Source organism: Danio rerio, chromosome 13, assembly GCF_049306965.1.
Source record: "Danio rerio strain Tuebingen ecotype United States chromosome 13, GRCz12tu, whole genome shotgun sequence".
Taxonomy (NCBI): domain Eukaryota; kingdom Metazoa; phylum Chordata; class Actinopteri; order Cypriniformes; family Danionidae; genus Danio; species Danio rerio.
The window spans coordinates 17953510-17978441 of record NC_133188.1 but is presented as its reverse complement, the minus strand read 5'-3'; the positions used below and the strand labels follow the sequence as shown (position 1 = coordinate 17978441).

Below are 24932 nucleotides of genomic sequence, written 5' to 3'. Positions count from 1 at the left end.
TTACTAGATAATTATGTTATGAATCAAAAACTATAGAACCATTTTAATCAAAAAGGTTCTTTGCACTCAAAGAGTTCTAAATGGAAACATTTTTTGGGAAAAAGGTTCTACTGGCCAAGTATAGAACCCCAAGGTTCTATATAGAACCTCTAGGAACCTTTTTTTTTTTTTGGAGTGTACATACATACATACAGACATACATACTTAAATAAAAACAATCCTTTTTGATGACATTAATAACACTGTAAAAAAGCCTGGATTTCAGCAATATGAAATACCTTCATGTTGTCCTACATGTTGTCAACACGAACTCCTTAATGTTGTCTCAAATCAATTAAGTTATCTTTATTGTTTTTACAATTTTTTTATTTATTAAACATGAAAAATTAAGTTATTCCACAAAACAAATTTAAGAATTGTTTTAATCCAACTCACTAAAATATGGACTTTAAACATACTTTTCTAAATAAAATTTTAAATGCCATGTTTAAATTTAATGCAAGGATCTTAACAAAAATAACAACAACAACAACAACAACAACAACAGCAACAATAATAATAATATTAATAAGAAGAAGAAGAAGAAGAAGAAGAAGAAGAAGAAGAAGAAGAAAAAGAAGAAGAAGAAGAAGAAGAAGAAGAAGAAGAAGATAATTTATTCACTCACAGCATTCAGAGCATATACACAATTCCAGTTGTGCTGGAGTGCATTTCCCTAATTTATTCCCAGCCAACAATGATCACAAGTTCTGCTATTATTATAGTAGTTAAATGATTCTTTTTTTTTTTTTTTTTTTTCAAAATCCACTACTGCAACTCTGGCCTGTGGTTAAGTTTCTTCTGAATATGATAAATGCGCAGAGTTGAGGGAATACATTGCGAGCAATGTTATGTAATACAATTACTATTCTAAGTAACACATAAAGTAATGCATTACTTTACACATTACTTTAAAAACTAAGTAATGTTATGATAATATTATACTGGGTTACATTTTGAAAAAGTAATGTGAGTTACATTTTTGTTGAATTACATTTCTACAGTGGAACTATTCTTAATATTTTGATTGCATTGAAGAAAGGAAGATTGTCTCAGTGGACAGTGATTTTACTTAACTAATAAGACAAAAATTACAAAAGTAGAAAATGCATTGCTATAAACTTTCAATAATCTGTATACAATGTATAGCTCTGGAGTCAGAAAGATAAGATTATCTCATAAAATAGTATTATGCTAAATTGTAATTATTTGGTGTGTTCTTTAAGGTAAATTAAGGTGTAGGATATACAGTGCCCTGTTAATTGCAGAGTCCCTCTATTTAAAAAAGAAAAAAGTTCTGTAAGAGATCAAATCTCAGCTAGGTAAGAAAAAGTAGCTCAAAAGCAACTCAAAAGTCACGTAATGCATTACTTATAAAGTAACGCAACAAGTTACTTTTTGAGGAGTAACTCAATATTCTAATGCATTACTTTTAAAAGTAAAGGCCTTTTTCGATCATCCACTTGAGCAAAAGTAGCAATCTAATATGCAACATTTTAGGATTTATTGATTTAAAGTGGAGTTTTTGAAGAGTTCCACAATTGAAGGCAACCAGAATAATGAAGTCAAACTTTCTTTATTAAACATGTTAAAAAATAAGAAATAAAAAATTAATTTTTTTAATTAAAAATAAAAAATATAGCACCCAAAATAAGGCCCTGTACAGAAGACTTGTACAGAAACAGGAAATTAAAATACAAATGAAAATGCTCAAGAAACCATCAAACAAGCAAAATAAATAACCAAAATGTCAACAGGTGTTAAAGGTCTGTTTTATGATATGATTTGAAAACAGGCCACGAAGATGCCCTAATAAACTTTAGGAGCTGAAACAACAAAGGCACGGTCCCTTTTGAGTTTACACATTGTTTTGGGCACATTTAGGAGAAGTGTGTCCAAATATGTAATAAACAATAAATCAAGCACAGCAGTCCCAAGATGAATGACTTTTTTCATGATGGTGTCTGATCTCATGATGTCACTAACAAGTCTTGACATGGTCAAAATGATAAATATGTAATGTTGGACCATGTGATGTTGGTCTTATGTTGCACAGGTAAATTTTTGGGAATAGCCAAAACAATTTTTTTTTTTCCACCAATCAGTTTAACATTATATAAAAATCATGTTCCATTAAGATATTTTAAAAATTTCCCTCACAAAATATATTTAAACTTTATTAGTGGTAAAATCTTTAATATTGGTATTAGGAATATGCATTGCATTAAACTTAATTTGGACAATTTTAATGGTGATTTTCCCAGTATTAACTTTTTTTTGTTGGCATTTCTGTGAGGAGTTTGCATGTTCTCCCTGCATTCGCGTGGGTTTCCTCCGGGTGCTCCGGTTTTCCCCACAGTCCAAAGACATGCTGCAGGTGAATTGGGTAGGCTAAATTGTCCGTAGTGTATGAGTGTATGAGGGTGACAGGCCCAGACGACAGGCCGGCCAGAATGTGTAAAAAAAAAAGATGTTATCATATGGACAAGTTTAATGGCTTGTTCCAAAGAGCCGACCCTGCAACCATACGGTACTAAGGCTAAAGAAGAAGAATATATATATATATATATATATAGGTACTGTTGTGACTTATAGCCTCTTCAACAACACATCATCACATGGTAGTTAAGGGGATCGTTGACCAACTATTTTGATTGTCCATTTGACTATTAGTAGACTGTCTGCTTAATATCTGTTGGTACTGCTCTTTCAACATACATTTAACTGATTATAAGAAATTTAGCAAGTACGTCAACTTACACTGACCCTAACTCTAAACCCAACCCTAAATGCAATCTAACAATTTACTTACAATTTAATGAGAATTAGTTGCAATGTTACTTTGTCAACAAACAGACCATCAAAATAAAGTGTGACCAAAAAAGGTTTTTGTGTTCATTTACTCACCATGAGTTTGACTTTTTTGCAGTTGAAAACAAAAGAAGATATGTTGAAGAAAACTAGAAAAAAAATGGTAATTGCTGACCCTGTAGTATTTGTTTTTTTCTTTGAAAGTCAGTGTTATTGGTTTTCAGCTTTCTTCAAAATATCTTCTTTTGTGTTCAAAAGGTTTGGCGAGAATAATTTGTAAATAATTTTTTTTTAGCAAACTAATCCTTAAGGAAGGAATTGGGTAATTTTGTTGTGAAACACTCACCCTGACTGTATTTAGCTACTATTGATAGTGTTTTGTTCTGTATGTAATGTAATTGAAATTATTTGACATATTTCATGTCAAATGGCCCTTGCTAATCCTTAATTAATAAACAAGGCCCTATGTATTTCACATTTTGGTTTCTCATTTAAACAGGCATCATTTCACTTTTCATTTAAGGAAGGTGTTCCTCCCATAACACTAAAACAGGTGACATGAGATAAAGAACCCCCCGTTCTTTTAAGAGAAATAAATAAATAAGAAATGATCAGTGCACTGTCCTAACCCGCCTCATCCCATCTCATGCATGGCTGCCAGTGATGGTCTACTGGGTGTCAGCTTTTATTGGCACGATACAAAGCGAAGTGCCAAGCTCTGCTGCCTCGATTCCCCGAGCAGATTCGGTCTCTGGAATAAAAGCTTGCAAAATGTCTCGCACGAGCACAGAGACATAGCAATGCTGGGCTGGAAGGAGGAAGTGCAGTGGAGAGGGGAGGGACCGCGCGCGGAGTTCCAGACTGCAGCCGCGGCGCTGAAAACTTGTGCGCATGGAGCGGCAGGGGACAGCTGGAAGAGCTTCATACTGCAAACTCAAGGAATAGCAGGTAAATCACTCTCGCAGGCTGTTCCAAGTCACAAATTTCAAACATTTAGTATAGGGAAGTTAAGGAAAGTTTTCAGTTCTTTTAAGTGCGGGCGAGAAAAATTGGCGTAGTGGAAATATTTTGTCCTGAACTCTAGCAGGTGCAAGCGCTTCAATCCACTTGACATGGCAAAAGGCGCGTTTGTTGAGCGCGTAAGCTTGAATACTTTGGCTTCAGGCGAGGGATTCTTTATTAGAGGTTTTAGGTAAAGGTCATATGTTTTCCTATCTTTTCCTTTGTTTTTGGTTTCATCTTTTTTTTCCAATTTTCCATACGGAAAAAGTTTCCCGATGTCCCAAATGTGGAGTCGGGTGAAATTTTCCCAGTCATTTAACTGATAATAAAATTAAAATACACACAATTTAATCGCGAATTGTGTTCCTTGTGAATATCCTGTATAATTGAACTTTTAAACGCACTTTCATTCTTTCGATACGCACCTGTTGCTCAGCATGGAAATGACTCACTATTTTTAGCAATAAAGAGTTTTCTACGAATAAAAAGAAGTCTGTTAAAATAACCCTTCATTTTTTTCAGAGATACTGTCTTGGGAAATGTATGAAATCGAAAGTTAATCGAGTTCATCGAACTATAAATGATAGTAGGCTATAGAAATAAATTACGCGGGATTTTCTTTATAATGCGAGAATATAAACTCCAAACGTTTTACTTTCGCTTGTACTAAATATTGCTTATCAGCAATTCAATTTAGAATGATTGAAACTAAATAATGAAGTGAGTAAAAGCTGTTTTTAAATAATAGGCTAATCTTTAATCTGTAAAAAAGTTTTTTTTTTTGTTAGAAAGTTATTCCTCTGTTTGTTTTTTGCAGTGTATAAACAGTTGAAAATAACTTACACGAATTCTTTGCTCATTTTTCCGATGCTGCATGTGTGTCTCGAGCTTCTCCTTTGTGTCCTTGTTTGGTTTCATGTACACTTGTTAGTGCTCACGACACAAGTCATATGTACAACAAACACACAGCAAAACTGTATTGATCAATTGAGTGAATATATAGCCTACCTCGCTCGACCCATTTCTTTCAATTTAAGAGGATTGGTTCATCAACCTTTTTAACAGAGAAACGAATTAAGCAAAAGTTTTATTTTACAGGGATGCCCTAACTTTAAAAAGTTGGAGTATAAATTATCTATTATCTATTAATTATCTATCTTTATTTGTTGTCAAAAAAGGTTCAAAATGTTTTATATTATATAATTTTTATGTTCAGTAAGCTGCGTTAATCAAGTGTGCTTCACTAAAGAAAAGGGGAATGGTTTTCACATCCGTGGTGTTAAAATAATTTCCCATTGTATGTTTTTTTGTTTTTGTTTGTTTTTGTTTTACTTTTTGCGCATCTTAATATAGAAATATCCCCGAATGCGAATTGTTTCCAGCACTCTAGATTTTAAAATGTGTAGAATATGCGCAGAGAAAGATGAAGTGAATAAACGAGTGCACTCATCGTCAAGTGTGTGGCCAGTGTAAATGATGCTACTAAAGAAAGCTTTTTATTTTTGTCGAAGCCTCAGAATGCAGTTCCTGTATATCATCTTTGACTGATAGTAATCACTATCTTACGCCCTCAAATGTGATGAAATCATTTCTGATGCAAGACAGGCTAGTCAATGGGTATCCTATTTAACAAAAATTTACAGAGCTTTTAGAAGTCCAGCATTTTCTATATCCGAAGCAATGTTCTGTATTATAATTAATTAACTTACTGTATGTGAACTTTAATATACCTTTTAGTGAACAGAGAATGCTTTTGTATTTGTATATTGTTAACAAATTTATTTGATGATTAAAAACTGATCAAATCAACAGTTCAATGAATTAAGTTATGAATAATAAATATTCTATTTATATTTTTTATTATTTTAAGTGTTAATAATTAAACAATAAAGGGAAAAAGGCTAAATCAACATATGCATTTGATGAATAAAAATCTGAATAAGAATAAGTTAAATGAATAAATCAATTAACAATAAATTCTACATTTATATATATATTTATTATTTTAAGTGTTATTTTTTTAAACAAAAAAATGTTTAAAATTTAGTTAAAATCCGAACATTGGTTTTAATACAGTCCTGTTTACCCCAAATGAGAACAGTTCTGCTATACTTAAATCTCTTTAGAAAAAAATCTAAAATTCCCAAAATTGTTTTGCATCCTTTTAGATTATTGCTGTTTATGCAAAGGTAAAAATTCCACCATTTACCCTATGCAGCTCTTCTTGACTCATTACATTTGGGATGTCATTTATGTAGTCATCCCTGAGTGAAATGAAGAAACTGCACTTGTTGCAAGTAGTTGTTTAGTTAAGTCATACTCACCTTTGAATGCCTCTAAAGCCAGCCATGACAATTTGTCTGTTTAACGGTTTTGCAGTGCAGAGTCTCCACCCTTCAACTTTTTTTTTCACACATAGATCTGTTTTCCTACCCTTTACACTCCCTTCTTTTCACACACACACATATACATGAACGCAGACACACTAAGGGTGTTTTAAAAGCCACAGCTCTTCCTGTCGCTATGATAATATGCTTGACTCTGCTAATCTCCTGTCTTGACTGTGACCAGTGTCCAACACGCACACTGAGGTTTGACAACACAAGCAAATCTGCAGGAAAAAAAGAGGTAGCTGAATGTGTGAATTTTTAGGATATATCAATAATTAATTTTTTAAACACCTGCAGGCCGTGCAGCTCACCAATACTGACCTGTAATTGTGTAGCTAACTGAGATGAGTGAAAGAATAAAGCTTTTTCCCCTGATGAATAACCTAATTGTACATGAACAAGTTCATCAAAGAGACATATTTTAATTTCTTCCTCGTCTTTGTCTGCACCATCACTGTTTCCACTCACTGTCACATCTGCACAGAAAAGGGGGCGCAGGGGAATACCGTACCACCACCCACACAACACACACACACACACACACACTCAACTTCTCCACTCGAGAGTTGTTCATGAATCTCACTTAGGTAAAAATAAAAAACTGTGAAAAAAATAGTGCATCAGACTTTAAGATGAGAGATGGTTTAATTTGTGGTATGAGTAATGCTTTATATTTCATTTATTTTATAGCATCATATTGCGCCTAAACCAAACCCAAACGGGACCTTACTTTAACCTAAATCAACAGCTCTTATCCTGTTATTTTTTGGCTGTTGAATAAGAATTTACAGTGGTTTCATGTTTTTTATTACTATTATTATTATTAGCAGTTTAAAACAACTGCAATAAAATACAAACAACTTTTATTTTAGCAGAAAACTACCAATTAGTTTAATAATTCATTTTTTATGTGACAAAACAAAACAAAACAAAACAGAGATCCATCTTAAGACAAAACAGAGACTAATGTAGGCTGTATAAAGACCATTTAGCAGTTTTTTGAGCTCAGGCCTTTTAGCCTTGTTTGTGACATTTTCAATGAAAAAAAAACACAGAATAAGAGTGCTGTACTTTATTTATTTATTTATTTATTTATTTATTTATTTATTTATTTATTTATTTATTTATTTATTTATTTATGGAACATGTTTTATTGATTTTTCCAGAGATGGGGAAAAAAGCTGGAAGGGCATCCGCTGCGTAAAAAACATGCTGGATAGGTTGGCGATTCATTCCACTGTGGCGATTTAAGATTAATAAAGGGACTAAGCCCACAATAAAATGAAATGACAGGAAATATTTTATTACTCCACATTAGGTGACTACTTACCACCTGCCAAATTGTGCTGCAAGTCTTCAAAAAGCATCCGAAACAGGTTGTCTTAAAAAAACTGCCTATATTAATCCAACCCATGTAGCTTTTGATGGCAATAAGTGCCTCTTGGTCTAAATCAAAGCCTAACCAGTGGCAAAAAAAAAAAAAAAAAAAAAAAACTGGCAGAGAAGCCATATTGCCATCCTTTTAGTGGCCAAATCTGTGGTGTTAAAAAGATTGTGATGTCCCATTTAAACAGTCAAAGAGGTCTGTGAAGATCCATCAGTAGCTCCCTGCCCTTCGTAACAGCTGGTCTGATCTGTGAATTGCATGTAAAATCTTACTGTTAATACTGTGCCAGTGAATTGCACCTACAAAGTAGATTAATCTGTTAATTAAATTGGGAGAGTAGGGGCAGCTTTTGTTGACTTCATTTCTGTGTAAAAAAAAATTATTTAACTTAAAGTTACTTGAACATTTACTCAATATTGACTTACCCACAGCGAGGGGTTAAAACATTTTGTGTTCAACAGAAGAAAATCAGGAGTGAGTAAATGATGACAGAAGTTTTAGTTTTGTGTGAACCATCCCTTTCAAATTAAAGTAAAATATATTTTGATGTACAGTACCAAGCTGCTCAAGTACCAATATCTGTGTATTTGTCAACTGTCAATTACCAGAAACAGGTGGTGACAAGAAATTCACATGATAAATGAAAGCTCATCAGCTATTCCACAATTTGATAAATATCTATAGAGTACACACTGTGTACATCATGACCAAACTCAATCATGATATACATTAAGTATATATTAAATACAAAAGTATGCCTTCAATTTAATAGTATCAGTTTGTAATCAGTTTTGTTAACATTATTGCACTTATAGCAGTACCAATTATACCTAGCAATTAAACCCATGTAGGGTGCATATACATGTAAATAAATTAAACTATTATAGCAATAATTGCGTCAATGTTGTTGTTTTTTTTTCTCTGAAAAGTACAGATGTAAAGAAAAAGTGACAAAAGCTCATATGAAATGGTTCATTGCTGCTTCATCTCATAAATTGTAAAGTATACAGTATTAAGAGGCTCAGATACACTCATAAAAAAGGCTTTCTGGGCCAGTGTCTTTTTTTAAATATGCACTCTACATTTGCTAAAATGTATTATTTTTGGTACTTATATGCACTCTTTTAAAAATGCACCAACCCAGTGACAACTTTTGCACCTTTATTTCTGACAGCAGTCTTGTAAAATATAGTATGTAATTGCACATAAAGATTAACAAATACACAAATAACCTATTTCTTTTAAATACAAATTACAATTAGCTTATGATGTTCTACTTCATGCACTAGTGACTTTTAACCCTCTCCATTTCACACAGCTCTTACGCATATACATATCTCAAACCAACGCAAGTCAAGCCCACACAAGGGTTTTGAGTAGCAAACGGGTCGTAAGTCTAGCGAGAAGTGTGATCCCCAGGAAGACTGGGACATTGCAACAGACGGTGGGCCGCTGGTTTTCCACTATTTGTTCCAAGCGCGTGGAGCCATCTGTCATTAAAACAGGAAGGCCTATGTCCCCCTTCTCCCAAGAGCTCAGTTCAGCTTGCTTGGCTATTTTCAGGATCTTCACTTCTCCCTGTGTGGCTGCGGGGCCAGCGCGAGGCCCTAGCGGGAGCGTCTTGAAGTGGCAGCGAGGCCGAGGCTGTTGTGCCCATCTGCTGTGGACCCAAGTGGGCACTACATTATTAATGGGGCCACGAGTGCTGGTGACTTTTCAGATATGCAGGCCTGCCCTGAGGAAGTGCTCACCACTGACTCCTTCGGAAGAGTCAGAAAAAAAACTCATGTTGACGCCGCCTCACATTTTCACTTGTCCTTATCTCTCAGCCTATACTATGACATAGAGTTAAACACAACTCAGTTGGGGTTATTTTGAAAACCTAGTGCAGAGTCAAATATGGGCAAACCCAGTACTTGGTTGTGTTGACCCATTGGATTACCCCGTATCTTGCATAAAACAAAAAGGTTGAAGGGAAAATCACAGATAACATAAATAGAGACTAGATTAAAAAACTACAATAAATCAACATTTGCTTATAACTTGGATAAATAGTGCATGGTTTTTATGCATTTAATATTACATACTTTACATAAAAATAAAAAAGAAACATTTCCACATTTAATTTATGCAATCGGTATGTGTTACCCCTTTCACTCAAAGCCAAAGGATGCCATGACTGACTTACCCTGCCTGGAAACAAACAGTATGATGTTTTGAGAATGTTTTTACTTTAATTGAATTCATCCTAATAACTACTAACAGCAGTGTATTTATTGCTAGGCGAATAGCACTGAGTTCTCCCCTACCATAAAATGTTTGATGCTTAAAATGTGGGCCTCACAGCTAGAAGGTCGCTGGTTCGAGCTCCGGCTGGGTCAGTTGGTGTTTCTGTGAAGAGTTTGCATGTTCTCCCCGTATTTGCGTAGGTTTCCTCCGGGGTCTCCGGTTTCCAAAAACATGGGGTATAGGTCAATTGGGTAAGCTAATATTGTCTGTAGTGTTTGTGTGTGAATGAGTGTGTATGGATGTTTCCCAGTGTTGGGTTGTGGCTGGAATGCCATCCACTGCGTAAAACATATGCTGGATAAGATGTCGGTTTATTCAGCTGTGGTGACCCCAGATTAATAACGTGACTAAGCCGAAAAGAAAATGAATGAATGAATTATGCTTAAAATGTTGTTTCCTAAAACATTCTCTACTGGCAAATTTGTCTTAATGGAAATCAAAGGTCTTCTATTGGTTAGAAGCTTTCTGGATTTTTACCAGTAAAAAAAATCTAATGTTCCCCTTCATTCTTATTTTGTTCTCAAATCAAACAAGAGCCATATGGGAACATGAGAAGAACGTTATGTGTTTGCTGGGCCACAGCTGGTTTGTTTCGTCAGGAAGAAAGGGGCATATAACTTCAGTGTCACAAGATTGCCCCAGCCACTAAACCCAACAGCTTTAAAAACTAATACAAAACTACCCAACAAATAACACAAATAAAATGACAGTACAGGCTTAACTCAGCATCTGGGTTGGAAAAAAAAAACCCACTGTTTCTTAGAGTGTGATTTTCCCTTATTTCTTCATCTGCGCTTATTCCTTGTCTTCTTTAATTTCACCTTCTTTCTGTCAGCTCACATATCAGTGTTCGTTTGAGTGTGTGTATGTGTGCGTGTGTTAAAGAGAAGCAGAGAGACGCAGAAAGACTGGGCCTGCCGGGCTCACCCATGCATGCTCAGTAAATTAGAGTGAACACGGGCGCCAATCAGCTGCCGATGCCAAACACCCGCATCCTCCATGACCCTGGGCCATCTAATTTTCTGCTTAATTTTGCGGCAGTCAGTTTGCATTTTTGGATGATTATGTGGTGGGAAATTAACAATAAATAACAAATGTGGTCTGAAAGCCTGTTCCTTTCGAGACTCGCACCCCATCGCGGGCCTTGTAGTCCACCAAACACATTCTCTAAGTTCAGCCTGTCTGTCAAAGCGGTAATGAAAATGTCTGTAGTTCTTTGTAATGTAATGTGGAAGACAGTGGAGTGTGCTGCTGGAACGGGCCATTCTTGCCAGGGTGATGGAGATACACAAAGAAAGGCCATTCTCCTTTAATCACCAAGCACTTCTCTTATACAAGGTTATTTTAGAGGCAGCAAGCCCTGATGATACTCTTTCTGTTTTATTTTTGCTCCTGTTAGAGTACCTGCACAGGATGGAGACTGAGGAGGCACAGGAAATGTCCCAGATAACAGGTAAGAGCTTCTCTTATTCGCTTAAAGCCACAGTGAGGCCTGGACAATCAAAACAGGCGAGCACAGATAGCCGTGTTTGAATATTCAACAACAGTATATGTGGTGTGACTCAGTAGATGTTAATGCAAAAGGTATTCTAGACTGTTTTCTAAAAGTCTCAGATATTAAACAAATGTTTGATTAATTCTTAAAACAATATTGTTTGCATAAATTAAAACTGATGACTTTTACATGAGTAGATTTTTGAATACAGATTGAATATGGTAAACAGAAGCTCGAACATGCTTACAGAAAACAATGTAGTTTGACTTTTTCAGCTTTATTTATAACGTTTGCCATTGAAATTCCTGGCTTTAAAAATAAACTTTAAAATCTGAGGAAGCATGTAGTTCCCCCACCCCTCTGTTGTATTCATACAACAGTGCTGTCTGGTTCTTGAATCTGATTGGCTGATAGCAGAGCAATATTCTGCAAAACCAGAACTCCGACAGCCTCCCCACCTTTCTGTATTTCTCAGCCCACATTGAGTGACAGCAGATCAATAAACTCACTACTGTTTGACAAATATTGGAGCTGTTGGACAACATAATGTACTTTTGAGGCTTTTAAGGCTGGAATGTAGTTGTTTAGATTGCAACTAGGCAGTTTATTTATAAGGATAGTGCCTATTTTCAATATTTATAATTTTGAAGATACGGCGCCATCCACAAGAATAAGAGAAGCCCTTAGAGAAAAAAAAAACACAGTGTAATTTTAAACTACAACTGATCAAATCATTATAAAACTGGTAGTTGACATTCTAAGTCAATCTCTCTTTTTTGTACGTTGTAGTGCTGTATTTATACCAAAGTAAGTGTAGTGTGTTGAGTGTGAGATGGGACTCACATAATAAAAATGTATGTATTTTTTGTTTGCCACACTATTTATAACTTTTGCCATTGAAATTCCTGGCTTTAAAAATTAACTATAAAATCTGAGGAAGCATGTAGTTCATCTGTTTGTTTATAACGAGTCTCCTGTTTTCGTTACTGCAGACTAGTTCAGTAAAAAGAAAAAATGCAAAATTTTTCCTTACTTTCCTTATTTTCCTTTTTTCCTTATCGCAAACACAACAGTAATCTGGTGGTTTTAGCTTTTAGGTTAATTATTGTGATATCTTGATTGCAACACAGAAATACAGATATCTCTGTAGACGGATGGCATTTCATGACGTTGTGCCATAAATTCCTAAACAAATGTTTGATTAATTCTTAAAACAATATTGTTTGCATAAATTAAATTCCTAAATTCTGTTTTGTCATCAGTTTATGCAAGAGAATCATTTAAATACTAGCTCTAATGAGAAGTTTGTAAAGTAGCAAAAGTTTCTCCTGTTCAAATGTGAATGAAATGCAAGAGAAAGTACTTCCTTGTATAAAAGGGTTTTTAGACTCTCCATGTTTAATTTTCTTTTTTTATATACTCGATTATGCTGTTGAATTGTTGTATAATCACAATATCAGGTTAATAGGTTAATTAGGTTAACTAGGCAGGTTAGGGTAATTAGGCAAGTTATTGTTTAACTATGGTTTGTTCTGTAGACTATCGAAAGAAAATATAACTTGAAGAGGCTAATAATTTTGACTTTAAAATCGTTTTAAAAAAATTTAAACTGCTTTTATTCTAGCAGAAATAAAACAAATAAGACTTTCTTCAGAAGAAAAAAAAAATTATCAGACATACTGTGAAATTTCCTTGCTCTGTTAAACATCATTGGGAAAATACTTAAAAAAGAAAAAAAAATTAAACGGGCTAATAATTCTAATATTATAACTCTTGTCATATGTTGGCAGAAAATGATTCATTAAGATGGCTAATAATGTTCATCATATTTTTAAATTAAATTTTTGCAGTATGTTTATTTTTATTAAAGTATATATTTTAAGTACTTTTTACATTCCTGCTTTTTGGATTTAAGATGCCATGTCAGACACAATGGAGCTACTAACATCACTGTGAAGAGTAGGGTTAGGGGTGGGGTTAGGTGAGTGCATTAAAAGCATTAGATGCAGCTCACCTTGCAACTGCACCAAGTCTGCATTCAGACCCCTCTCGAACCCAAGACCCACAGTACCGAATTCCATTGACTTTCAGTATATCTTCCGTAACATTCTTCAAAGTATCTTTGAATGACTTCATACAGGTTTGACTTTAATATGACATAAGCAATACTATTGACAATCTATAAAAACTGTCTATTCTGATGACATGCTAAGGCCTTATATACTGATGTACAGCTACATGACAGACAGATTCCATTTTAAAATGTGCGTTCACCACTTTCAGAGATAAAAAAATAAAATGTACCACAAGGATGACTACGTTACAGTAAATGAGCCGATCCAAGGTCAATGCAAACACTATTCCAGGAAAATAGATACAAGGAAAAAGGAACACACTATGAAGGCTGTAGGGTCAGCATTTGTGTCGACATTTTCATTTCTAAATAAAGTTACAAATCTTGCACAAGACTCCCTATAGTGAGCTCCAAGGATGTTGAATTATTGAGAATAATATATTTATGCTACTGAGTGTCACGCAGGGACACAATAAACCAGGAGCAACCACAATACAACCCTTTTAACTTTAGGGGAAGTGGGCAAATTTTATGCCCCTGGTGTCACCAAACGGATATGCAGAAATTATAAATATGCTCAACTGTGGTTGGATTTAGCTGACCAACAAAAATTTAAAACCTACATGTGAAGTCGGACACCTTCTTCTTCTCATGGAGACTCATGCATGATGTTTGTATATAGTGGATTAGATGTTGTCAAATAAACACACATTCCAGGCATTATCATAAAGCAATGGAAACACATCACTTTTGTGTATTTAACATTCTGCTTAAGATTTACCTGTATCTATCTGTATTTAGCTGTACCTGTATCTACAAATTAAACATTCATTATAAGCATATGCTGTTTAAATGAACATTATCACACCATAGCCCTACACTCTCAGAAAAAAAAGGTACGTAAGCTGCCACTGGGGTGGTTCCTTTCTAAAAGGTACAAATTTGTACATTAATGGTCCATATTGATACCTTAACGGTACATATTAGTACCTAAAAAGTACAAAAGTGTTCCTCTTAAAATTTTTAGGTACTAATATATACCTTTGAGGTACCAATATGGCCCCTTTAAGTACAAATATGTACCTTTTGAAAACGTACCACACCAGTGACAGCTCATGTACCTTTATTTCTGAATGTAGGATATGGTTATATTGATATGACCGGGATTCCAGGCTACTTGCCATTGCTTCTAATAGCTGTGTTGATAAAAATCCATACTAAAGAAATACAAGTGTGGTATTTCTGGTGTTGAAGTTTAAAGAAATTTAACATTATGTTATTAATTACTCTCCATTCCATCTCATTCCAAACCCCTGAGATCCTTATATTGGAACACAAATGCAGATATTTTAGATTACATCTGAAAGCTCTCTAATCCATGGATGATTCTAATACATTCAAAGTTTAGAAAAATACCAAAAAAAATTCTCAAAACAGAACAAATGCCTTCAGAGGTTCAATCGGAATATTATGAAGCAACAAGAATACTTTTGTGCGCAAAAAAAAAAAAAAAAAAAAACAGTGCTCCGTGAATGCACACCCTGACACTGAGAAGAAACTGTCGAATAAAGTATTTCTTTTTGCTTTATGTGCCCACAAAAATATTCTAGTAGCTTCATTTTAATCCAATTGAATCATTTTCTGCTCTGGACAGATTTGTTTTGTTTTGTTTTTTAATTTAGAAGTGCTCTAAATTAATAATTCAATCATTAATAATTTGAATCAGTTAAGTTAAGAGTTGTTGAGTCGAGAACAGATGTTCTTTGATCGGTCAAATTCAAAAATTCATTCTCCAGTGCAATTTTAGAACAGATTTGACAGATAACTGACAATATTTATGTCATTCATGAATAAAACACTTCTGTAACATTTTACATATATTAGTGTATGTATAAAACATAGTTGCCACAACATAACATATTCCATGCATGACTCTTTAATTTAATTTCCACTATGGCATATGGTGTAGGAGGGCTGTGTCTGAATCTGTATTGGTATCTTCTTTATTATGTTTTTAGGAAGAGACAGCCCGATGAATGCTAATGAAGGCGGAGAGGATCAAGATGAGGCCATGCCTGTTCCTGAAGACTTGTCAGCAAGCACTGGCCTCCAACACAACAATCGCACAGATAAACCACTGGGTGAGTCAGGCCAGTCTAAGCTGGGACATGACCACAAAACTACCTCATTTACACATACATGCAATGCTTAGACTGATATAGCACCCACTGCAGCTCCCTCTTAATGTCAGCTTAATGCAAAAAACTTTCAAATGCAACACGGGGAATGAAAGAGTGCATGTAACGTCTCTCATCCTCCCTGCAAGATCACAGAGCGAGTGCACTAGATTTTTCAAACACACTCGAGGGGGTCAGAATCGTTTAAATTAGATTAAAACTCGCATCTTCAGCTTTTGCAATTAGATTGTGCCTATTTCTTTCATCTGCTTGATGTTTGTTTTCATTTGTTATACAGTATATAACTTTCGAATTTTAGTTCTAGAATATTTTTAAGTGTAAAAATGAACTATTTTCCATTTAGTCAAACTGGTTGTTCAAACTGACTGGTTTCTGAATATTTTAACAGCAGATTTCTAATTTAATCCACTGAAACAGTTTACTCATGAACTGAGCCTGCACGTTACGTGCTCAGTTGTATCATGAACTCTTTAGCCCCCACATATTAGGAAATCTTTCTCGACTTTTTTATACTTCTTTACTTTGAAATTGATATAATAAACTTCCTGTTTTTTTTTCTTTATTTATATCTTTCTATTATAATTTTCAGCTTTTTAGAACTTAAATTAGAATAATAATTTAACATTTTCTGTAGCTATCAGTTATTCAAGAGCAAAATCTAATTATATACTGCTGTTCATCGGCTTTAGTACACCTAGTAGGTTTTTAGTAATAACTTTAGGGTGAATTATACTAAACTAAGTATATTAATATTTTTTTAAATGTTATTTATTACTGTGTTGGCAAAGCTCATTTTAAGTCTTGTGTGCTTCGTTTGAAATCATTTTAATGTACTGATTTGGTTGTCAAGAAAGATTTCCTATTATTATTCCCTTTAAAATGTTTCTGTTTAAAAAACTTGATGCATTATTCAAAATCATTTAATGAATAATCTATTTGAAAAGATTCATTTGAACATAGATATCCTTTAAATAAAATACAAAGTAATTTTGTTCAATTTAATGCATCCTTGCTAAATGAAAATATGAATTCCTTTAAAACAAATTGCACAGACTCCAAACACATGTACAGTGCTCAGCATATTTTTATATAATTATAATTATATTTTTATCTATTCCTTAGTGAATGTAGGCATAGGCATGTATTTCAATGCATTTAAACAAAATAGATTTATTAATCAGAAATATTTATTAAAATAATATTTTAGTCATTAAATATATTTAGAAATTGAAAGATATAACCTACAAAATTTAAACTAAGTTTTTATTTATTTATTTATTTATTTATTGCTTCTTTTGATTTTTTCTTCTTTTTTAAATTTGTATTTAATATTTTTTATAACATAAATTTGGGTGTGCTAATTTTTGGACCGTTATCATAAGTTATTTTGTTAGATAAGCTCCAGATTTGGCTTCAGTACTGACTAATCTAGTATATATATGCACAAATGTAATATTATATAGCTTCTTTTCACAAACATGAATTTAAAAGATAGATTTGTGAGGAATGTACTTATATATGCTGAGCACTGTGTACACAGTAAAAAATAAATCCATGCTTTTACGTTTTTTTCCAGCAGCTGGGGTGCTGAAAAGAAAACATAAAATAACGGCCGTTAAATTACAGATATTTATTGTACAATAACAGACAGAAATTTATCATAAATTTAAATTTAAGTAAATTTTTGTAATTTCACGTCCCTTAATGTACTGTAAACTTCTGTAATATAACACCCATTATTATAGAAAAAAAAATTATATATAGAAAAAAACGCAAAGTTACGGATTTTATTTACAGTGTATATAAGTGCTTGTTTTACTTCTGTTTTAACAAAACTAATACAATAATATGATTTCTCAATAAAAATAAGCAGCAAAAAGTGCAAGATAGTCATAATAATAATGAATTTAGTGTTAGCAGTGTAAAAAGAAAGTGGGTTAACTAAAGCGAAAATGGGTGGGAATGAATTTGGCTAACCAGAAGTTAACAGATGGCCTGTTTAATATCTTGATGTATTTTAGTTTGGAATTTTCCCCTCCAGAAGTTCCAGATTAATTTGGACTTAATATGTGACCCGTTCACTTTGAAGCTACTGAAAGTAAAAAAAAAAAACACACACACAGAAAGAAAGAGAGAGAGAGAGAGAGAGAGAGAGAGAGAGAGAGAGACGAAGAAAAGACGAGAGGAAACTGAAATAGGATGTGCAAGAGTTTCCTAAGAAGAACTTGCCAGAACTCAGTTTCAACACTCACTCAGGGAGATAAAATGTTCAGGAGCAACACAGGGCAGACGCAGTAGCTTATCACATGCACATGCAAGTGAACACTCTTACACACAGAACACACAGCTCTGCACCTGCGCTTATGCCTTGCTTTCACTTCAACTGCCATGATATTCACACACTTCCCCACACACACACACACACAAACTCAAATGCAAGTCCAAAAGACGTGCTCCGCTTTCAGCAAAATAGCACTTTCATATCTCACTCGTGAGTTATATAAAAAGCAAAGTCATACCAACACAATAATGAAAGACTACAGATGCTGACGGAGTTACATTACTGGAAAGAAAATTAGTCATTTAATTAGGATGACATTTTGAACACTAATGAGAGCATTCAAATGGCATAAATCTCAAAAAATGTATGCCCCAAATACAATTTTCTTGTATAAATGTACAAGAACAATAAAAAGTGATTCCACAGCTACAGTTCACTCAAAAAAATGACTATTCTGTCATCATTTATTTACCTTTCATTGTCATAGACCTGTTTAAGTTTCTTTTTTCTGTTGAACACAAAAGAAGTTATTTTGGAAAACCTGTAACCATTAACTTCCATAATATTTGTAAAAGTAAATGGTTACATGTTAACATTTTTCAAAATGTCTTCTTTTTTGCTAAACAGGAAAAAAAGAAAAATGTATATAAATGTATATAAAGTAAATGTATAGAACCAATTAGATGTGAGTAAATTTTCATTGGGTGAGTTATTCCTGTAAACTTTTAAATAAAATATTCTATTATATATATTCTATTCTCTTATTGAGATTTACGAATGTATATGTAAAACAACAATAATAGAAAAAAGTATTTAAAAAAAATAAAATGTATTTTCTGTGGAATGAAACGAGGAACTAAAGTGAAACACTAGTATTAATGTTTGTGTGAATGTTAATGTGCGTGCATCTGTCTGTCTTCATGTTGTCCCTGAAGATATAATCAGCCAGTGTGTGTGTGAGAGGATGTGAAGACAGTATCTTCACAGTGCATCATTGCTTCTCTGATTAAGTGTATCAAGGGAATATCTGTGCAGACTGTGCAGTGCTGCTCAATCAGATGCATGGATACAAGCATAGAGTATCAAAAAATCAACACATGCAGAGACGGGTCTTAGAGAGAGCGTTGCATGTTTGCTTTCCTGCTGTAATGAAAGACCCAGATATTCTTTTGGTTTAACTGTATTTACTGTCTTTGAACATGAAGCAGAAAGAGCCAAGGCAATTTTTCATTTTAAATAATTGTTTATGTCAATATGAGGGACACAATTTTTCTTGTGGAAAAATAAATGTGCTTAATTGTGTTGAATGCGGACATGTACTTCAGTCTTAAATGAATGTTTGTGTACAAAGTGCACTGGCAGATAATATGATATAATTAATGAAAATGTGTAATTATATGCCTAAGCATATATACAGTTAAAGACAAAATTAATAGCTTTATTCAATTGTATTCTTTTGCAGATATTCCCCATGTGAAGTTTATTGGAGCTAGATTATAATTTTAAATAATAAAAAATATTTAAAAATTTTCAAATTCTTGAGAACGTTTTATTTATTTTAGTTTGACTTGGGGGGGGGGGGGGGGCAGTTTTTAAATGATTAAAATTAATTTAATATTGGCTCAGAGGTTAGCACTGTGGCTTTAAAACAAGAAGGTTACTGGTTCTAGTCCCAGCTAAGCCAGTTGGCATACCTGTGTGGAGTTTGCATGTTTTCCCTGTGTTCATGTGGGTTTTCTATGGTTTCCAAAGACATGAAGTAGTGAATTGGGTAAACTTTGAAATTTGGCTGTGGTGTATGAGTGTGTGTGTGTGTGTGTGTGTGTGTGTGTGTGTGTGTGTGTGTGTGTGTGTGTGTGTGTGTGTGTGTGTGTGTGTGTGTGTGTGTGTGTGTGTGTGTGTGTGTGTGTGTGTGTGTGTGTGTGTGTGTGTGTGTGTGTGTGTAGCAGAAAATGTGTGTGCAAAAATATTTCCTAAAGGAAAATGAAAAGAATGAATATTAGTACTCTTAAGATTTTTTTTCTCTTGACTGACTACAGAATAAACCAATATTGCCAAAGATGTGCCTAACCTAACTAGCCTAGTTAAGTCTTTAAATTGCACTTTAATCTGAAAACTATTAACTTGCAAAATAACTAGTAAAATATTATGTACTGTCATGGCAAAGACAAAAGAAGTTTAAGAAAAAAAAACTATTAGTTATTAAAACTATTATGTTTAAAAATCCATTCTCCAATCCAATCCAAATCTCTATTATGCAGCACTTGGAAAATATTTAACCAGGATTAGAATTTAAATTAAAATAAATTTATTAAACTAAGGCTAATAATTTTGAAATGCATTTGAAAAGAAAAAAAGAACACTAGTAAAATTATTTTAAAATAACCAAAGTACAAATACTTTAATAGAAACGTGACTAGTGATTTTAAAATGATACATTTGCGCAATTGTAACAAAACCTTATGTCTAATACGTTTAAATACATGTCAAAAATTTTTATGGATTTTTTTTATTATAAATTGTTTTTATTATTTTAACATTTTATTATTATTAGTTTATATTTTTAAAATATTATTAGTATTTTAGTACTGTTATACAGGCTTGTCAGCACATTAACTTTATATTTCACATTTAATAAATTTATCATAAATTTATAATAAAAAAATTTAATTATAATAGGTCATTATCCACAAAACAATTTACTAATTGTACTTTACTAATACTTTAATTATTTATTTTTAATTTAGATATGTATTTTAGTATGTTGTACTTAGTTTTTTTTTTTTTTTTAGAAAACCTAATGCTTTCTACTTTAAATTTTGCTTTAAATATTAAAAAATATGTTAAAAAGATGATAAACAGCAGGAACAAACTAGTTCTTACTTAATGATTGAAACTTCTGGACTTTGAGGGACATCAAATAGAGACAGTTGATGTTTTAAATATTTAGGAACATTTACTGATAGTATATTGGTATGTGCAGGAAATGTAGAATGTATTTTTAAAAAAGCAAAGCAGAGATCATATCTTTTTTGAAGGTTTCAACCATTTGGTGTAAGTCAAGATATTCTGGAGATGGTTTACAAGAATTTAGTCGAAAGTATTGTGAGTTTGGCATCACTTTATTTTAATGGTCCCTTTAATGCATTTTGTTGAAATTAAGTTACATTGCATCCACATGCCAACTAATTCTCAATAAATTATAAGTAGACGGTTAGGGTTAGGGTTAGTGTAAGTTGACGTACTTGCAAAGTTTCTTATAGTCAGTTAAATGTCTATTGAAGGAGCAGTATCCGCAGATATTTAGCAGACAGTTTATTAATTCTCAAATGAGATTTAATTGGCATGTAGTTGCAATGCTACTTTTAGTCAACAAAATGTGCAATAGTACCCAAAATAAAGTGTTACCGTGATTTTTAACATGGTTGCATGGTATAGACCAGGGATCACCAAACTTGTTCCTGGACATCCGGGGTCCTGCAGATTTCAGCTGCAACACACCTGAACAAGCTAATCAAGGTCTTACTAGGTATACTTGAAACACCCAGGCAGGTGTGTTGAGGCAAGTTGGAGCAAAACCCAGCAGAGCACCAGACCTCCAAGAACAAGATTGGGGAACTAAATGAAATTTATTTAATGACAATTAAACTGAAAGCATGTGAAAAATTTCAGCCTTTGCCATCAAAAAGACAATCACATGTATTTTGTGCCAACTGCCATTAGAATTTTAAATTCTGGGCTTTAAGAATGAAAAAGGTTAACGAGCTATATGCACAGTTTTTGTTTTTCAGCCAATGATGAACTTCCGGTGAAAGGTTTACATTACTATTTTCAATTTCGTAAGGTACCTTTTACAGCATCGTTGTTGTAATGTAATTTAAATATAATCAGTTAAATGGACTGTTCTGAAATTCTGAGGTTAAATTAATTTCAATATTTTAAAGCTATAGCAGGAAAAAATGAATTTAGCGCAGTGATTCTTGTTTGGTCTGATACCCACTTTATATTGTATCTCAGTAAGGTAGTGATGATCACAGTTTTTTTTTAATCAGATCTTAAACACAGTATGGGATGACATTTCACTAGAAGCCCTGGGCATATCTGACTGAAAATAAAAGTCTGTGTGCATATACCCCATTGAGTTTTTAACGTGATTTCAGTGATGATATTGAAGTGATATGTGTGAAGTGAACGCTGATGTAGTTCTATGGTGTACTAAGGATACATTTTTCTACTAGTGCACAGTAAAGTAAAGTAAAGTAAAGTAAAGTAAAGTAAAGTAAAGTAAAGTAAAGTAAATGTACAAATGTACTTCTTTTTCACACAATAAAAGGAGATTTTTGACCATAACCCATTTTATTCCTGCAATCCAACAATTTCCTAATGAAACAATTGTTTGTTCAGTGGGTGTTTTATGCAAGATCAGAGACATATTGAATGCTGGTTTATTTGAAATGGTGTAAAATGCATGTTTGTATTAGAAAATTTAGATCGATGTAAAATTCTGAAAGCTGACTATTTATGTCACATTTAGCAAAATATCCCTTATAATAATATCTAGAAGAACTGATGAGAAATTAAATAAAGCTTTAACAAAGCTTAAACAAAGTTTAATTTCATGTCAACTAAAAGTGAAGAAAACTGAAATTTGTTGGGCTATTGAGCATTTAGTATTTATAGCTCTGCATGGCAAAATACGTCCAGTGAAGTGCAGGATGTTTTTCATATGGGGCTGATTTTATCATGCAATTCCTCTTTTTAAATGTACGAGGGTGACAGCCTGGCCTTAAACCTGTTGCTATATAAGAGGCAAACAATTCACTAGCAAGTTCCTAAAAATGTGAGTGAAAGCAGGGCTCTTTTTATCACTTCTGACACACATCTGCATACACATACATGCTCAAACAAACTCTCTCACCCACACTCTGTGCAGCCGTGGTTAAACACCCCACGCCGCATAAACTATACATGGTTATTCTAAAAGCTTCGACTGGAGAAAATGCAAAAAAAAAATTCTACACAAACTCATTCATTTATAGTGCACATAAAAGATGCAACTATTTTATAGCCAACCTAATAGAAGCTCACAAGTTCAGACCCTAAAAAGGAGACTCACTTGTCACAAACATAATCCTCAAGGAAATAAACCACAGACCGAATTACACTGGAAATGGAATAAAATCTAATTTAATCCTGTTTAAATTTAGCCGATGTTGTTTGCCTGTGACGTCCTTGTGTTCTATGTACAGCTCTTTTGTTTGTCCATGTCTGTGGCTTTTGACACTTGCTTCCCAAAATGGGTAAATTAGGATGTGTGACAAGCGTTATACAAAGTAAAAGCTCCTCTTCCCATCCCCAGTTTAGTCACAACTTCCCCAAAAGATCCATGAGAGACCATATCATGACAGCAAGCCTAGTTCCCTCTGCCAAACGTAGGTCACCTTGCGCTGCTTAATTCATTATATCATATAAGCAGAAAGGTTGTCAGCAGATCTGCGTGTGCGCAAGAGGAAGAAATACATCCTTTTATGGATGTTAATGGGAGATTGCATTCCTGTATTGACTTTGTGTCATTAACTGCTGTAATATATTCACGCATTGACACCAAAATCTATATAAACCTTTTTTAAAGTCAACATGAACTGCGGCTCACAACCTGTTTTACTTAATCAGATGTACTTCATCAGAGTGAAACTGAATATTTAGTGGGAAAAAAAAGTAGGGCAGCCTGTTGGGAATTGATTGGAGGGTGGAAATATTCATGCAGCCAGGATGATGGAGGGGAAGGATTCATGTTAGATGAGAAGGAAAATTTTCCCAAAAATGTTTGGTAAAACTTAACTATAAAGTTCTTAACTAAATAAATACACAATACTTGTAAAGCATTCATTTGTAAAATGTTCATTAAAAGTTGTATGATTATGTTTTCACATAAATTGTCCATATTTTGATGTAAAAATTATCCATAAATTAACAGTTTTAATTATATTTTAATTACAAACATTAACTTTGTAAACTGTGTAAAAAAGTAAATTAACAATTTGTTTGTTTGTTTGTTTGTTTGTTTGTTTGTTTGTTTGTTTGTTTGGAGGGGGTGCTTTTTGCTTTTGTATTGCATTATGGAACTTTCATCATTCCTCCAACAACTTTAAATGTTTATTTTTTCCCCCAACTTTTGTTTAACGGAGAGAAGATTTTGTAAACACATTTCTAAACATAATAGTTTTAATAACACATTTCTAATAACTGATTTGTCTTTGCCATGATAACAGTACAAAAAAGAATTGACTAGATATTTTTAAGACACTTCTATACAGCTTAAAGTGACATTTAAAGGCTTAACCAGGTTAATTATAACTAGGCAGGATAGGTTAATTAGGCAAGTTATTGTATAACAATGGTTTGTTCTGTAGACTATTTAAAAAATATCTAGCTTAAAGGGGCTAAAAATTTTGACCTTAAAATGGTTTTTTAAAGTTCAAAGCTGTTTTAATTCTAGCCAAAATAAAACAAATAATACTTTTTCTAGAAGAAAAAAATATTATCAGACATACTGTGAAAATTTTCTTGCTCTGTTAAACATAATTTGGGAAATATTTGAAAAATAAAATAAAATATCCAAAGGGGGATAATAATTTTGATATATATAATTTTTTAAACGATAAAATATTTCAAAAAACAAAAATGCTAATAAAAGTCACTGTTAAACTGCAGAGTTTAGTCAACAGTGCAGAGATAACATCTAAATAACAAAATAAAAAGTTCATATTTATGTAATATAGGTTATAAATACAACATATTTCAAAGTATTGCAAGCATTTTCACTTTCATATATTTTTACAACCATTGGAATTAAAAGTATATACTATGTTCAAGCATATTAAATATAATTACACATATATGTTCATATATATTTATATATGGCCATACATAAACATATATAATTTTCATATGGGGAAATTAATA

The 24932-nt window shown here is 33.1% G+C and overlaps 1 protein-coding gene across 8 annotated transcripts in view; it reads left to right on the top strand.

Moving 5' to 3' along the window:
* The first annotated feature begins 3366 nt into the window (after positions 1-3366).
* Positions 3367-24932, top strand: part of ikzf1 (IKAROS family zinc finger 1 (Ikaros)) — a 36985-nt gene continuing 15419 nt past the window's right edge. For 3 of the 8 annotated variants that reach the window (XM_073919209.1, XM_068224899.2, XM_005156618.6), the window contains exons 1-3: positions 3449-3798; positions 11318-11371; positions 15506-15628. In XM_073919209.1, coding sequence (XP_073775310.1) covers positions 3501-3798; positions 11318-11371; positions 15506-15628 — 475 coding nt within the window. In that variant the 5' untranslated portion in view covers positions 3449-3500. 8 annotated transcript variants of the gene reach the window in all.